An 18,874-nucleotide genomic window follows, 5' to 3' on the forward strand; every position below is an offset into this window, starting at 1 on the left:
ACATATTTTCTTTCCCCTCCCCCACACCCCAACCCCAACCCCTTGCTATACCTTCGACAGCAACAGCTGCGGCGGCCGTAGGAAGGAAGGAATGAAAGGACAGCCACCAGAAGGTACAGACCAACCACTGGCCTCCCTCCAAGGATGGCTTGTGCTTGTTACAGCATCTGAATCAATGGGAACAGAGGCCTCCTCCTCCTCCTCCTTGCCTTTGGATCAAGACGAAGTCGATTGAGGGTAGAACATGATATTCCTCTCTCTCTCTCTCTCTCTCTGTAATATATATATATATATATATATATATATATATATATATAATTACACTATATATATATACATACAATTTATATATTACTATATATATTATACTAAATATATATATATATATATATATATATACATATACATACAATACATACACATATATAAGAAGTGTAATACGCAGATACAACCTCTGACAAATCGTGTACTAACCGTACACGAACCAAAAAATAAATAAATAAAATGAAAATGAAAAAAAAAAACATACAAATATACATACAGTCGAACACATTCTAACCACAATACGTCAGACGATGACAGATGACCCAATCAGGAAACAGATAACAAACAAACGGCAGAAACGAACGATAACATCAGCATCACATTATGACAAAATCTGCCCTTATCAGCACCTGCCATCTCGACAACGGATCGCAAATAAAAAAAATAAAAAAAAAGGTTCAAAAACAACTGCTGTTATCATAACCAGCAGCTGCTGTTGTGAAGACGTTACCTACCTCCTTTGTTTTTTTTTCTGGCAGGAGTCGCTTGAAATAAATAAAACATTAGCAGGTTGAAGGAGATAAAGGCAATTAAGAAAATACAGTAACAAATGTGCAATCTAGTTTTCTGTACAGCTTATAATAATCTCTGGCACCGAAAATTAATAGATCAATCTCTCGGTGGTCTCGGTATACCTAATCCTGTATGAGCCGCGGCCCATGAAAGTCTCAAGCCGGTCGCGGTGGCCTGTGCTGTTGCGCTGCCAGAAGCACGATTATGGCTAACTTTAAACAACATACCACTTCTACAGAAACCTAGATATGCGGAAGTATCCTCCTCCTCCTCCTCCTCCTCTACCGCACCCATTCAACGTCGAGAATTGGCCCAATTTCAGCTCATTTACAAACCCGATGTGTTTATGCCGGCAAGACAACACACACACGTGGCCAGAGAGAGAGAGAGAGAGAGAGAGAGAGAGCTTCAGCAGCTGCAGATTTGTTGACTGAGCGACTTCCGGTTATTGCAAGTCAAGACGCAACTGTCACATCCGCTACTAAACGAAATTAAGTCTAGCTAGTACATCAAACAAAAGAAAATCTCTCTCTCTCTCTCTCTCCGTGCACATGTGAACCTACTAGCAGGGCTAGGCGAAAGTGGTTGGGTTAGTCATGCCATTTGAAATAGGAAAATGTGAATATATTCCGGTCGACTGCTTATCACATTTGAATACCTTGGTAAATATACATTTCCCCTTTTTAATGGCACATTATTATTATCATTATTATTGAGAAGAGAAGATGAACCCTATTCATATGGAACAAGCACGCCACAGGGGTCAATGACTTGACATTCAAGCTTCCAAAGAATATTAAGCAGTTCATAAGGAGGATTAACAAAGGTAATGGGGAAGTATATACAGAATAAAGAAATCACTTATCAAAACAGAAAACATTAACATATTAATAAATGAATAGAAAAAATGTAAGTAGTGCATTGCCAAAATGCAAGGAGAATGGTGTTTAGGTAGTGATGCATTACACCTTCGTGTGAACCTCTGAAGTCCCAACTGCACGACATCCTCAGGGAGGCTCCTCGTTCCACAGTTCAAAAGTGTCAGGAATAAAGGCCCTTGGGAACTGAGAAGTTCGACAGCGAGGCGCATTCGTCTAAGAATGCATTTCAACCTGATATTATTTCAAATGAAGGGCTAATACGGAATTTAAGCTCAATGAAAAAACAAAAAGAAATCATGAAATAATATTAATATAACGCACGTCATCCATCATCATTCTAAGACAATTTCAATTCTTCCACCCCACGGACAGACATGGCAACGTGGACAACTTCCAGTAATCAGGAGTGTGGTGGTGGTACACGAAGATACACATATATACACCTTCCGAACACTTGTGCGAGGGTGCATCTGCAAAACAGCTGTTTATCCTGAGTTGGAACACACATACGTGGCACAGAGCCCTCTGTCAAAGGCATGATATCATTGCACCCGATGGCCAACACGTGTTTATTTAAAAAAAAAATGTTCACGTTTCAAAACGTATTCATATCTTTAAAAATATTCACAATTTGATATGCATGTTCACATATTAATAATGTTAAAATTTCAAAAAATCACAGTTCAAACCATGTTTACATTTTGAAATATATTTTCACCTTTTAAGATATTTGTTCACTTATTGAAATGCATGTTCATATTTTACAATTAATTCAAAATTAAAAAATTTTCATATTATAAAAACAGGCTATACTGATAGAAATACAAAAAAATTTTCATATTATAAAAACAGAGGCTATACTGATAGAAATACAGACTATAAAAAAAAAAAAATCGTTCCAATCACCTCTAAAATCAAACTCTAGGTCACGTGCTGAGTGACACACTTGTAATTGTGGGCGTAAGGTAATAATTTCTCAATTCTAATTCTTATCGTTCAAATAAATGGTTTCCGCAACAAATGTCAGCCTCCCCAATACATTAATCTGTACACCAGTTTACAACAAAGAGGAACCCTCGTACATAAGGATGCGTCTGAAGATATGAAACTAAATAAACTAAAAACAAGGTCTGAAACAGGATATGATAAAAGAGGAAGAATGAAAAGATATCGCAAAATCACAAGAACCATTAGTCACCTAGAACTGGGCCAGCTTTTCATTTCCTATTTAAGCAATCACTATATATATACACATATATGACATGACAAACCTAGCCTAGACGAGCAGACAGACAGACAGACCCACCTGGTGTAAAACCCGGGGACCCTTAACAAAAGAAAAATAAGAGAGGAAAAACGGGTTATCAACGACCATAAAAATTTTGAAAGGTAAGGGAAGCTCCTTTCCTCTTCCTTGAATGGACGAGCGGACGAACACGTACACGGTTACACGCACACAAAAACACACATACACACACACCTGCCACGCTTCCCAGCCCGGCATCGACCACGTGGAGTGATGGAAGAAGAAGAAAACCGAGAGTGAAAGTTCACTCTTTCAGGAGGCCATGGTCTTAACGTTTCGACTATTATAATAATAATAATAATAACAGTCCTCTTATACTTAGCACTGGTCCCGTAAGACTGTAAACCAATGTAACGGCACGTCTGAATACAGTCGATTAATCTCCTTCCAGATCAAAATACGGGTTACCAACACACCACCACCAGTCGGGTGAACTGGGGCAAAAGTTCTCATTCTCAATCGTACTTTGTGGTCGGGGATACGAACTGATATTTTCGAATTCAGCATCCATTCAATTCTCTCGCGCACTCCTCATATAAAAGATATGGCACACACAATAATAGAAAGTCCATAAAGACATGGCACAGACTATTATTGAAAGCCCATATCTTGAAACGTATGATAAATCTTATATACAAACAAGAATTACCGTGCGAAGTCCCCACGATACGAAACTGCCGATGAGAACACTTGATTACATGGCGAAAATCCGTTTAACCAAACCGCACTTATATTCCACGACACCTCGTGACCAAACATCACACAAACGCCTTTATAATTACGACATTGGTTATCTGAAGGGCAGAAAAACAAAGGAATGTCAAACTACTAAACACACACACACGCACACACATACATATTCGAAACACGCCCGTGCAGGTGTGTCCTAGGATCACAGCACCGGTCACACCAGGTGCACAGCCAAGTGTTGGAGGAGGAGGAAAGCATAAAAGGTGATATATATACTATGCATAAAATAACGACATTTCTGCAGCCGACTGGCTTCCCAAGACGCCGAAACAGGACGGACGGATATCCTTGGCGGGAAATTCGAGCACTTTGAACCAAACGTCGCTCGCTGACTGTCTTGGCGGGAAACAGGAAAGACGACTCTCTCTCTCTCTCTCTCTCATTGTGACAGTGTATCCTGAAGATTAGTTGTCTGTTTACCTACTTATATCACTTATAGGAAATGTACCAGTTCCTGGTAACTAATGGTACTTTGATGTTGCGATATCTATTTACTAAAATTCTACTGAATAACTTATAAGAAATAAAGTAAGGGAAATACTAATAAAAATGTATGATGAAATAGATAAAACCACAGTCAATCCACAGGATACAGGGGAGCAAAAATTATTCATGAAACGACTGCCAGACTACTAACTACAAGACAAAAATACTGAAGTGCACAGGAAGCCATTAGTTGAAGAATTTCAAAGAAGACCGGAATAGTGCTATAATAATGATTGTTAGACATATAATATGCAGTCTGGATTAGTAAGAGGAACAAATACACAAAAGAAGAAACGTGTAACTATGTTAAAAGTAAACTAACTTATGACAGGTGGCTGTTAAGAAATTTATTTACAGAAAAAATTGAAGATCTATTTTGAAAAAATGTAAATTGATTTTTATTGCAATTTTTTCTAACCAATAGTAACTGTTAATATTGTATGCATATTTAATTTTGTAATATTTTGTAACAACCTACGTGTTATATAATGACTGATATTTTTCTAATAAAAGATTAAAAAATATAAATGACTTGGGCACATGTTAAGCTATTTCTGAATATCTTTGTAGCTTGGGAAATATAAATGAAATGAATCAACCACTGGAACGAACAAAGCAATCTCCATATATAACAAATAAACTAGAACAATATTTACTTAAACTTTGGAAATACTATTCCTGAAATAGGGTATATTAAATGTTAAAAGTAATTTAACGATACTCGAAAAAAAAATAAAATATAAATGAAGACGCCACCTAAACTGCGCATGCTGGTGAAAAATACAGAGGTGATAACTTAAAGTAATCACCATACAGAGGTGATAACTTAAAGTAAATTTGAATTCAAAGCATACTATTCACATCAAATTCCACCTAAAATCTAGAGAAATGCACGGAGTATATTCAACTGGCTCCTGCATTTGGCATGCGCATACCACAGCATCTGTGATACTTGGCACCTCGCGCCCGAGAATTTTGGCTCCTTCAAAGGTTACACAGACACACCATTTGGCAAAGGGGTACCAACCCTTCCCTCCCTTCTTACCCATTCCATTCTGGAACGAACGTTATGTACGTAAGACTTACGACAGCTCGGGCTGAACGGAAAAGATTAAATAAACCCTCGGCTTAACCCAGGACCCACTCAACCCAGCCTCCTCCGCCCACTACTGGCCGAGTTCTCCTCCTCCACCTCGAAGGAAGGAGATAGGAAACACGTGCAACTGAACTGCAATACAGACTACGTATAACATGCACCCTGTGACCCGTTATTCCCAAATTCTTAGAAATTTTGCCTCCAGGGGTTGATGGTCGAAGACAACGTGTCTCACACATTCCCTTTCCCAAAGAGGGGGGGGGGACTCCAGTCACTCGACTCAAACACGCACACGACGACACCGGAACTGTCTCAACTCTCCCCCCTCCCGTCATCTACCCAACCAATCGGGCGACACCGTCTCCCATGCATGAACTGTGCCAACCAGACGAGGAGGAGGGTTGGGTCGTAGACCTCGGAACTTTCGCTCCCGGCCAACATCATCATCATCCCTCCATCGCCATTATTTTGCAAGATGCCTAATACTCGGCTTTCGTCCTATGCTAGGTTTTCCTATTCCCAAGCCCCCTTCTCTCTCTCTCTCTCTCTCTCTCATAAGCAAGTTTTTCTATTGATCTAATATCCGGTCTTGCCCCTTTAGGCTTCGGGAAACGAAACAGGAAATTAGGGAGGAGAATGTGGTGTGTTTTCGAAACAATGATTTAGAAAAAAAAAAAAATTCCCAGAAATAAATGATCAATGTGACATGCAATACATATTCTGAGAAGACCCTTTGGTTCATTCACATAGTTTAAGAGCAGAATGCTGTTGAAGTTACAGAATTATAATTTCCGACAAAAAGGCTTTACAATATACACACACACACATATATATATATATATATATATATATATATATATATATATATAAAATAAACGATCTTCAATCAGAACTTGGTTTTTTGCTGTAACAAAATCAAACAAAAAACCTTGAAATGACGAAAAACTCACTCCCCAAAAGTCCCGTTCACCCACACTTGAAGTGTAACCACCTGGTATAATTCTCTCTCTCTCTCTCTCTCTCTCTCTCTCGGGGTTTATGACCCCACCTTCCAATTTATACATTGCCTCGAATCGGGTTACAAAACGCCTTCCAATACGGGTTATTCGTGTTTCTATATTTATATAAATAAAGTTTAATTAACTGTTCAACAGTCGGCCAGTTCCACTTCCTCCTAACCATTCGGTGGAAAAATACATTTTTTTAAGAAATTGCTTCTTAATGCTTCACCTGAAGAATTTTTTTTTATCTCACAGAAATTAAACTATGCATCTGCAAATTTCTTAATGTCTTAGGGAATATCCATCAAAATGTCACAAAAGCTGTAAGGGATTTTAACACAATAAACCACACAATTTCTATATTTCAGTCAACTCTTTCCAAATCACAAAGTTTATACTATAGTTCGATGTGTAAGGAACGAGATTTACATTTGTAACGCATAAACAGCCAAAGAAAAGGAAGGCCATCTCTTAGCAAGGTCCTAGGAATGCTTATAATGTGGCAGGGGAGCAATCTCCCCCTCAGCTGCCCCCCTTCCCCTTCCCGCCATCATCCCTAGTATAGCGTGCTATCAGCTGACATCAAGAAGACAGGCATAAACCCTACCTGGCAACTCGCGTCAAAAGTACCGTAGCTTTGCTCGAATGGGGGGAGAACGCAAAACCGCTGTTTATTATGGTGATCTCGTCGTTCCACCCCCCCCCCCCCCATTAAGAATGACACAAGAAAACGGAGACATCTATTGAAAGGGGTGGTGGTGGGGGGGGGAATAATCCCTACTTCGAGAGGCGCACAGCTTGAATATATAAACAATACATCCTTGAATCATCTCTTCCTTTCCTTCCAGAAAAGGGACCTTCCCCTATAGTGCAAGTCATTTTGGTCTCCTTCAAACATAACCATCTTCCCCCAGCCCCGCCCCCCCTACCCTCCCCCCGAACCTCAAATCCGCCATAGCCCTACCTACCACCAGTCACGTCGACTGGGTTACTGTGACTTGTACTGCTACCTACTATAGAGTAGTATATAGTATAGATGGAGATCTGATCATCAACTACGACGTGGGATTTTATTGCCCTGGAGAACTGGGTGCAAGGAAACAGCGGATAATCAGGGCACAGGTACACAGACAAAACGGTCGGCAAATCAAACAATAAGCAAGGCGAGTTGAATCCCTCCATAATGAGGGACCTTGACACACAATGAAATCAAGGTTTGAAGAATGGTCTTAAACCTTGCCCATAACGATAAGCTTAAGACATACCATTTGAAATACTGTTATATAACGGTCCGTTTTTGTCACATAACACGGAAGAATAAGGGTACTTTTAGTTTAAAATCCTGATAGGGCTGCTAATATATTGAGATTCACGTAGGGGACTCGATCAACGTCATTGAGGGCATTCGCGATATTGAGTGTCAAAACAAAAACCTCAGCAGCTATACTATCCAGTTACACTGCTGATTACCATGGCTATCGGATTGTACACACAAATCTAAAATACAGGTCATCAACTGCCGTTTAATGAGCGCAAGACCATCCCGTGATGAACCACACACGACTTTTGCGTGGGTTCCTACAAAGAACTGAGGGAAGTATACATGCGGATGTAACGACAAAACAACCAAACATAAGCAAAAGGGAGAAAGCGAGAGAAAGCAAATGCTATTACCTCCACAGAGCCAAACCTTTCTTTTCCATCTCCGGAACTTTCACCCATCCACACACACACACACACACGTCAACTCTGGAATTCACAACGTCAGTTGCAAAAATTGAACCTGTCCTTCAAGTCTCCAAGGCCCTTCTTTCATACACTTTGCCCAAACGCCCAGACACAAAAACACACCGGAACAACTAGATGCAAGGTGTATATATATATATATATATATATATATATATATTATATATATTATATATATATATATTATATATATATATATATATATATATATAATCATATATACATATAAAATACACATATATAATCATTCCACTCGTCTAAGACGCAGGGCTGTATATAACGAGTTCTGTAATCGAGAATGAAGATACAAAATCAGCGGTGGGAACCTCGAAACTAACAACCCAACACGATCTGATCACCTTCTGGAGGATCATTCCCTTTAATGTCACGCAACTCTTACTATAAATATAACGAACGCTATCATTTCTTCCCACGAAAATGTCAGGTTCACTTGGAGATTAGTAGGTAATGAAACTATCTACTACTTCCATTTATCCTAAACACATCTACTGAGCAATAAAATTCAAACAGCTCAATTCTGACACTAATCGGATTACGGACGACCTCAAAACCAAATTTCAGTCAGGTCAAAATACCACTAGCACTGTACGAAGTACTCTTACCCTATACATACCAAAACAAACACCCTATGTGACGTAATGAGCAATTACCCTTCGACCATACCCTAGAGACTTACACACTGTATATCTCTCGGACGAATGACCCAAACAAAGAAATTCTTAAAACGTTGTTGAACTCAATGTGAAAACCATTATATATGGGATCTAACGACTCACGATTATTTCGTATTCCCGTTCATTCCTACTGAAGGCGATAAGAGCACCTAAAAAGCACTACTTATGTACTGTTTGTGTGTGTATATGAACGTGTTGTGTGTGTCTGTTTCTAGCGGGTGTCATTTCGAACAGAACTGGCTGGTGGTAGTGGCGGAGGTTGAGAGTGAACGCCTGATGTCAGGGCAGCTTTAACACAGCCCCATGGAATTAGGATCAGGCTGGGAGGAGGCAGGGGAGTAGGAGGAGGAGAGGGAGAGGGGGAGGTTGTGGTACGTAAGGGTGGGAAGGAGAGGCGAGCCTTGGGAGGAACGAGATGGCTGGGAGCTCCAGCCTGGGTAGGGGAGGAAGGGGGTTACTGAGAACGACCAGACGAGAGAGAGAGAGTGGGGGGGAGGACGGAAGGCGAGGTGGGATAGGTATTGGGGTGGTGTACGATAGAGGGAATGGACATGGAGGAGGTGGGAGGGACGGAGGAGGAGGAGGTAGTTGTGAAGGAGGAACCAACGACCACTCTTTCAACCCCTCCAAATCATCCTTCGCGTCCTTGCGAAACAGGTTTGAAAACACCATACAAGCTCTCTCAGCCCTGCCCATAAAGTCTTCAGAGAGTATGGTCTATCACCTATATGTCTATGGTATATCCAAGCACAATTTACGAGAAATGTCCTCATTTTGCTATTTAAATGTCTAACGTGAAACATTCGCCAGTTATCAAGTCTTTAAAGTTGGTTTTGCCCTCCTTCCCTATATATCTGACAACAGTGAACATTTACATAACTCAGATATGCCAACCTACTGGAGATACACACACACACACACACACACACATATATATAATATATATATATATATATATATATAATATATATATATATATATTATTATATATTTAGATATTCTCCATAACTCAAATATGTCAACCTCCTTGAGATATAAGTATACATACATACACAAATGTAGATCATATATACTTATATATAAATTACTATATAAGAAAGAAAAACAAAGAAACAGCCGAGACTAGTCACGGTTACCTGAAGAAGCCCAAGAAATTTCCTAAAAATACAGTAGTAACTTGACTCGCCCCTTCGCAAACTCGTGACACCGAAGCCCCTCGACTTCCCAAAGGCAGCAAATACTTCAGTAGTAATAGTAGTTGGTAGAAGATGCATTTGCAATTTCTGACACGGAATGTCAGAGAGATTCCTACTACAAATACACTTAAACTCAAGGATTCCTTTCTGCACTCCTTAAGTCACCCCAATTGACGAAAACGCTTCATTTTCTTTCTTACCAAGACAACACTTAGAATAAAATTGACAGTTCTGCATCTTATCCTTTATACATACCGTATTGTCTCCACGATCTCATAGGCTCCATCGTGCTTGTCCTGGAAAGAGAGGAACTTATTAATAATGACAATTATGAGATTAAATATATTCTGTGATCATACGCCTATATGTACGTACGATCTTTGTTATACTTACTGCTACTACTTGACCACTATTTCAAGAGGTTAAGACGAAAATGAATTAGGAGTTAGACAACGAAAAAAAATATACGTGACCTAATTTTAAAAGAATGAACAATTCGAAGTGAATACTCGAGTATGTGATTATACAAATGTTCATAAACTTATGAATTACGACCATGCAAACGTTGACAAACTTATTACTACTTAAAATGGTTGATCTGACCTTGTGTCAGCAATGACGACTAAAAAGTAAGGCTGATCTGACCTTTTATCTGCAAAGATACAATTTGAAGGATGGATTCAACAACAACAAAAACTGGTAAATTATCTCGAACGATCAAACCAAACGGGGAAAACTAACCAACCTAACATGGACACTACTTTCACTGCAGCAGTTCCCAGGAAATGACGTTATCGTGTTATCTATAAATACCAACTTGGGAAAACTAGTGATCCTGACTCAAGGTAGTACCGAGAACAATTACCTTTCCACGAATTCAAATGAAAAAGCCTGACAAATGCAACGCAGCCATCTACATGACCATCAAACGTGGAAGCTCCTCATAGCATCTAATCAAGAGACTGACCCAAAAACATCAACAAGACGCAGTTTATCAAAATCCATCCATTCTGACGAGGATCAAGACGACCTTTGTATATTAAAGAGGATAAGCAACGATTTTGGTTACTGGAGGTGATAGGAACAGAGATTATAAGGGTAAATGTCCTGAGTCAGGTATAAATACACCACTGCCTGACCAACCATGGGTAAACACGATTATTATTTTCACATTGTCTTTCTTGGAAGAGAGAGAGAGAGAGAGAGAGAGAGAGAGAGAGAGAGAGAGAGAGAGAGAGAGAGAGAGACTTAGCCACTGAGTGATTGATTTTTTTTTCTTAGAGAGAGAGAGTCCCTTCTGGTGGCATAGTTTATCAACATGCTACAACCTTGAGAGATAACCCCTATCATAAAAAATACAATTTTCTGAGATATGAAAAGGCACACGTAACACTGAATTACACGTTCTTACTGTCTAGTCATGTGTTTGCCTATAGGTACCACATACTTTAGTTTTCACTTGGGATACAGAAAACGCGGTGTCTCTTATTCTAGATTACACAGGTATAGGTGGAAAGTAGTGATGAAAGTTTCCTACAATGCAAAAGTAAAGAGAGACAGACTTCACAAATCACCACAGAGCAGGTTAAAGTGACGAAAAAAAAAAACATTAACATTATATATTAATAGAAATGACAAGAACTCTTCGTGGTTCTTAAAACAGGAAACCGCGGGAGAGGATATCTCACCAAAGCAATACACACACACAGACACATTCCGTAATGACGGGTTTACACGTCAACGTACGAGGGAAGGTGTTTGGCACAATGCCAAGCTTCGTCTGCATGCCCTCAGAAGCTTAATTCTTCGCCGTCGTATCCAACATCGCATGAAAAGTGAGCTTGCCAAGTAGTAAGCAAAGTACACAAGGTGTAAATCTATAACGGAATATTGATGTTGTTAATATGATGTTGGCCTATTTCTGTTATAAAATCACGTAGTAAAGTAGGTCGATAACTTCCGGCTTAATACGATGAAGGGTTTTACTCATAAACACTGATTGATGTTGACGAGCCTTAACGTATTCCAGTTCTGTTTAACATAACTGGTCACTTATATCAGTCTCTGTAGACAAAGCTCTACCAATGACAACAGGTTTGTACAACAAGCAAAAAATAGAATTATATATATACACACACACATTATATATATATATATATATATATATATATATATATATATATATATGTATACTACTACAACCTCAACTTGTAAGAATGTTCGCACCTTTCATGTATGAGTACTAGTTCCCTAATATTCTTCAAATTGGACGTACTACTTCTACCACAGACTAAGAATATAATTTCTTATTATGTCTGACTAAACCCATTATGGATTTGTTGCCTGAAACGTGTTTATATAGGGTCGATAAACAGAAAATATCGTACTACGCATTCCAAGAGAATAGCAATGCATTTCTTAGAAACCTCATGTCTTCATATCATTAAACAATATTGCCATGTGCTTGTCTGTAACCTTACACACACACACACGCGCTACACTTCTTTTCTTTACACACACAAAATAATGTTTATAAAGACAAACTATAATGTTTATAAGACAAACTAGTTGCAGAACTTGTAACACAATGTTCATATGACACAAGTTACAACACTTGTTACGTGCAAATAAAAACCTGTTTATTGGAAATTTTTAGTTGCATGTCAGAGGAAGTACTACAAATCCTTCCCGATAAACATACAATGCCAGCAGCAGCATGGATTAAAGGGAACAGAGTGCACAGCATGAGGAAAGCATAGCACCAGTTCAACTACTCGTAAGCATTCAGTTGCAAACACCTGTCAGGTGTTAAAATTACTTATAAAAAAAAAATCTAAGCTTCGAGGAAACATGATACTCACATTTATATTTACACATAGAGCTAAACATATACATACTATAACGCCTAATATCCACTACCTTGCAAGTACGGAATGGGGGAAAAAAAAGCTAAGACATAACACAATAACAAACTAAAGACAAAGAAAAAACTAGGACAAAACACTATAGAAAAAACTAAGATCAATTCAATCATCAAGAAAACGAACGACTCAAACTTCACCAAATATGAAAACAAACTGACAAATGTATTATATAACTTCAAGAGCATCTGCTGTTCATTTCAAAAAAACAAAAACGCACACGAATCAATTCACCAGAAATAAAGAGCAGGAACCGAAATACGCAATACACTGCCAGGACTGACTGGGTGTACTGTACTCTTGAAAATCAATAACTTGCCTCAGTTGACATCCCCCCCCCACCGTCCCGCCACCCACCAACCCAACACCCAGCCGAGCACTAACCCCTTAATCCACCAGTCTCACCCCCACCCTGACTACACTGCTAGCACAAAACCCACAACACACCATACATCGCGACACTGCAAAATCCAAAAAACGCCTGGAGGAATAAAAACAGTCGTTTCACACTCTCACAAACTCCCAAAATAAAATAAAAAGCAAGTGATGATGATCAGCAATGCAAACGTGGTATCGCAATCATTGATCTGTTGGCGGAGAACAATATAATACATCACGATATAAAATTTGGAACCTGATATCTATTTTGGCACGCGACGTTTAAGTACATCAGGGGTGCCAACATGAGTTCAGGAGTTGCATTCGCTGATATTGTTCGTTTTGGCCGAACGTTTTGTTAAAATGGGAAATATTCTAAGGAGACTTTGCTTCTAGAAGTAGCTTCCACTAAGACGCGACAGACGAAAAGATAAAACATAAACAGACACGTAGGATACGAGTATTCTGTTCACTTTCAAAGCTGTAGATAATGTTATAGGGTATATAACGAGGAAAACACGTACCAAATAAATCATATAGAGGCTTCAACCAACAAAAACGACATTCCGGCCTGAATATCGCGACGTATATCAAACTGACGACTTCTCAAGGTCATGGAATGGCAGACAACTATAATAGACATATATGGCAGCGTCCACTACTATTCCACAAATCAGATTTTACCAAATATATATAACACCTATACAAAATGACATAAAATGGCGTCTATATAAACAACATGACATAAAATGGCGTCTATATAAACAACATGACATAAAATGACGTCTATATAAACAATATATATGACATAAAATGATGTCTATATAACCAATATATATGACATAACATGACGTCTATATAAACAATATAATATAATGAACTAATAGGAGCAAATTACCAAACCACAACAGGCCTAAACACATGCATAGCTGGATACAACAGATTTAATGCCCTTGGGGAAATACATAATTACAGTAGGGATTCTTCTTATGTAATTAATACGTGACCTATGACACACTTTCTTCAAACTAAATGCATTCACCTGTCATGGGAATAGGGGTATTGAAGATAGACCTAAACCAGACACTGCTGCTTTCGATTACGAATGAGAATTTAGCCAAAACTTAAAAATCACAACGTTTTCCAGTTTCTTCTTATATAGGTTACGGCAAATTCCGTGCCATTTGTAATTTGTTCACTCTCCTACGATGCACAATTAGCTTTCCACACTCGACTAGCGTCAAAGTTTCGTACCCTGCAATATTTGCTTGCGTATCGTGGGAGAGAGAGAGAGAGAGAGAGAGAGAGAGAGAGAGAGAGAGAGAGAGAGAGAGAGAGAGAGAGAGAGAGAGAGAGAGCAAAGCTAATAATACACTTGAATTATATATATATATATATATATATATATATTATATATATATATATATATATATATACACATATATATATATACATAATATATATATATATATATATATATATATATATATATATATAAAATATATATATATATATAAATATATAATATATATATATATATATATATATATATATATATATATATATATATAAATATATATATATATAAATAAATTTCAGAGTAAAATTAGTATTGTCCTTGCAATAGGATGCAAATCTCTTCCCTCTCCTTGAAGGTACGTTTGTAGGCAGTGTGTGAATGTCAAGGATTATATATATAACTATATATATATATATATACACATACACATACAATATATATATAACAAATATTATTACATATAACATATATACATTATTCAGTAAGTATTTTCAGCTGCAAAAACAGTTAATTGAAGCTGCCATCTGGTATCACTTCCACATTAGGTTAGTTCAATTTTGGACTGCAAAATCAATGAGCAATATTCACAAGGAACTAGAATTGCCAAACAAATACCTGGCATATGTAAGGGATTTAAAAAAAAAAGGGGGGGGGGAGAGTGGAGGTAATTAATTAGGGCATACAAGAAATTTCGAACCTTAGCCCAAAATACACCAACCTGACCATTTGTTTGTTGTGTAATTTAGGCAAATCTTTATTGTCCTTATCTGTTTTCATTATTAATATATAAATAACAAGTAATGAGTGTTCAGGTCTTTTAGCACTAACTAAGCAAGACATTCAACATCTGATCATATAGGACAGAAGATATGTAGCTAAAGTATATACAGCCCTAATACACATCTTGTTATACTCTGCACTATCACAGCCTATTGCTGTCATTCCTCCTCAATCTGCAATGCTAAAATTGGACGAATAGGCCAAGACAACCTTTAAAATGCATTACAACCCTTTAAATGTATAAGAGACAATGCCAAATTGAGGAAAATCTTCATGAATAAGACACCGAGCATCAAGGCAGACAAGTTGCTTCCAATTCAGTAACCAGTACGCCCACTTTAAGGTGACTACGAAACAAAGGCAAGTGTTTTTGAAAAACTGAATTGCGAATAGGCCTAGGATAAGACCAATCTGCCAAACCTTGCTACTCACTAGTCACGGAACTTTTCCTTACGGCCTCCAAATGACGTGCATCCACGTGGTAAGACACAATTTCGTTGCCCGTAACCCCCCAAAAGACGTAATGCCATAGTCGACACTAGGCAACATCATCATCATCCCCCAAGTAGACAATCAAAGACATGTAGGCCTATAGTAGCCCAACAGTTTAGGCCTATGTATTAGCTGGCATGTTCCAGATGGGACCTTTCCCCTCCAAATTGTGGATGGAGACTCAAGGTCCTGGGAAGGTCCTACTAAACAGGCAATGCATTTTCGTCTGTCTCGAGACCACAGAGCAGAACAGACAAGCAAGCAGACAATAGATTATGCTGGTGCTTCTGGGTCTATAGGTCTATTGCAGGCACCTCCAAAAACATCCTCTGGAATCAGCTATATATAAACTAGGCCTACGCCAACCAGGCCTATGTTACGTCGGTAAGCCTATACAGTCTACTAAACGTGATTCCACAGAAACCTGAACGACGCCTTGTAGGCCTAACGACGCCACAAATACGAGACCAGACTCGAACTCTTTCGCCCCCCCCCACACCAAAGTCTGCCTTAACGACGTCCGTAGGCCTATGTATACCGTTAGACGAGAATTCTTCGTATACCAAACGCCTTTAAAAGCTCAAATGCAGTATTACTTCACGTCCAGGGTAATCATATAGAAGGCAAGGGGAAGAACGACTCCCCAAGACGCGAAAAATGCGACGACAAAGCGACCGGCTTCTGCGAGACGACCATTGGCTTAAGTGGACGATTGGACGAGAATTCTTGCTGCATTGAACGCCTCTAGATGATCAATGCAGTTTTAATCCACGCCCAGGTAAGCTTATGTAGAAGGTAAGAGGAAGAATGCATCTGCAAGACGTGAAAAACGCGACGAAAAGCGACCGGCTTCGGCAAGACGACCATTGGTAAAGTGTACAAGCAGCGACAGCACATTAGTTAGTAGTTGTAGTCCTATATGTCCTATATTGTACACCTGTTCCTTCGCGTCCTGGCGTCCTAAGCGCCTCGGAAGGGACGTCATCACGTAGCCAGTTAAACGGAGAAACGAACGGCTATAAGCGACACAAACAGCAGCGACAAACAACACCAACAAACAGCAACAACAGCAGCAAAACTCACCGCTCCTGAACCCGACGTCAGCGGCCAGTGATATACAATGGGGTCCACACCAGCAGGACTGTGAAGTTTGAGGTCTAGAGATTTTTCAGACTCCGGCATTATTATCTATATATTTAAATCGCCACTGATTGATTCGCGACACTTTATTTTTTCCCTTATTATTTTCTTTATATATATCTTATTATTAATATTATAATAATCACTGATATCCCCTACTAGACTTCGGAAAAGCCAGCAGCAGCCCCATACTTGGAGCGGCTCTCACACACACGTGTCCTCACTTCCCATGCCTGAGTCAAACTGGCGCTGTTCGTCCGAACGACCCGCCACCACCGCCAGTGCTGCAAGCAACCAGTTCCTCTTCTTCTTCTTCACGCGCGGGAAACGGCGCGGAATACGCCAAAATATTCGACGCTTTTTATCCCCGCTCCTTTTCATTTTATTTTATTAATTTATTTACCTATACTTACTTACTTACTTAATCCTCTGGCACCCACGGGATGCATAGGGCCTCAACGAATTCACGCCATACGTCTCTTTCCTGTGCCATCTCTCTGAGCTCAGTTCAATTCTCAGATCCAACCTACCTCCGTATTGTCATCAACCGCTCTTCTCTTTTTATTCTATAAATGTCCTTTTTATTTTACTTTTTGGTGGAGGCCAATTGTCTCTTTAGGATTTAACACATGAATATGCAGTGGTTCAGGCTGGATTTATCTCTGGATCTCCCGATTCCTTTTTTTAGTGTGTGCAGTAGAACCAGATAGAACCGTGGGGAGATTTTGGTGCTAAAACTGGTAAATCACATTATGCAGGTGCTTTGTTTCTGGTTGTTAAAAATCAGGGAAGCTCAATTTTATCCAGACAGTGAACTGATAACAATATATATTCTCCTATTCACTGAAGGTAAGCAACATAATCTCCCTTTGGTTCGTCTATAACATAGGCCTAGGTAAACAAACTTGTTACCTGCATATATATATATATATATAATATTATATATATATATATATATATATGGATATATATATATATTTATATTCACTCACGTGTACACACACGCATATACTGTACATGTGTGTGTGTACACGTGAGCGGAAATTTTAATAGCTACATTTACTTTACATATGCATCCAAGCATTCATATGCACGAAAGCAGAGAGATGCGACCCTTAGGCATGCACGGTCCTCCTGAATGCAACATATTGATCAAATCTCAAAAGAAAAGCAAATGCCAGCAAGCAACGTAATGCAATACCTGTAAATAACATGGAGGAAAGTTGTGTCAAAATATATACGAACGTTAAAAACAAAAAACCTGTTCTGCTTAAATGTTGACACTGATAAATGTTATCAATAAATATCGATAACAGCTATAACATAATGACATTTAAAGTATTCCAGAGAATATTAGATAGCTAACCGTAGCAACGTCTTAAATTTGCGCTACTAAAACGAGCTAGGTTTTAGTTCTTGGGCCAACATGACCGCGTCAGTGATTCCTCCGTAGTTCGTCCTGTGACTCACAGGTGGCACCACTCACCAACGTTCTCATAATTCTCAACGTTCCTTTAAAATAACGTTTTGCTTTCTTTTCAATTTGTCCTAAATTTAAAACGCATTCCAGGTGATGATGTCGCGAATAAGGCAGGCATTTTTAAATCTTATTACTGATCGGAATTACTAAAGATTTCGTAGATTTATTGGGGGGAAAATATTGATATAAGACAAGATTTTTTATGGTATATTTTTAAACCTAGCAGTAGACGTGAACTAAATGCAGAATGTATAGGAATGAAATAGATAATAATAATAATAAAAAAGCCTGTTGGGTATGATGAATATACAGAAAACTATATTCATCAAAGTAGGTGAAACCTGCTATATGATTATGAATAACAATGGTACTATACAGCTAATAATAAT

At 38.7% G+C, this 18,874-nt stretch overlaps 1 protein-coding gene across 9 annotated transcripts in view; it reads right to left on the minus strand.

Moving 5' to 3' along the window:
• Window positions 1-17,236, minus strand: part of LOC135225578 (histone-lysine N-methyltransferase, H3 lysine-79 specific-like) — a 173,194-nt gene extending 155,958 nt beyond the window's left edge. For all 9 annotated transcript variants that reach the window (XM_064264853.1, XM_064264851.1, XM_064264850.1 and 6 more), the window contains exons 1-2: window positions 16,949-17,236; window positions 10,250-10,290 (exon numbers count right to left, since the gene is read on the minus strand). In XM_064264853.1, the coding sequence (XP_064120923.1) occupies window positions 10,250-10,290; window positions 16,949-17,047 (140 nt within the window). In that variant the 5' untranslated portion in view covers window positions 17,048-17,236. The remainder of the gene's footprint in view (window positions 1-10,249; window positions 10,291-16,948) is intronic.
• Between the last annotated feature and the right edge of the window lie 1,638 nt (window positions 17,237-18,874).

Source organism: Macrobrachium nipponense, chromosome 13, assembly GCF_015104395.2.
Source record: "Macrobrachium nipponense isolate FS-2020 chromosome 13, ASM1510439v2, whole genome shotgun sequence".
Classification (NCBI taxonomy): Eukaryota; Metazoa; Arthropoda; class Malacostraca; order Decapoda; family Palaemonidae; genus Macrobrachium; species Macrobrachium nipponense.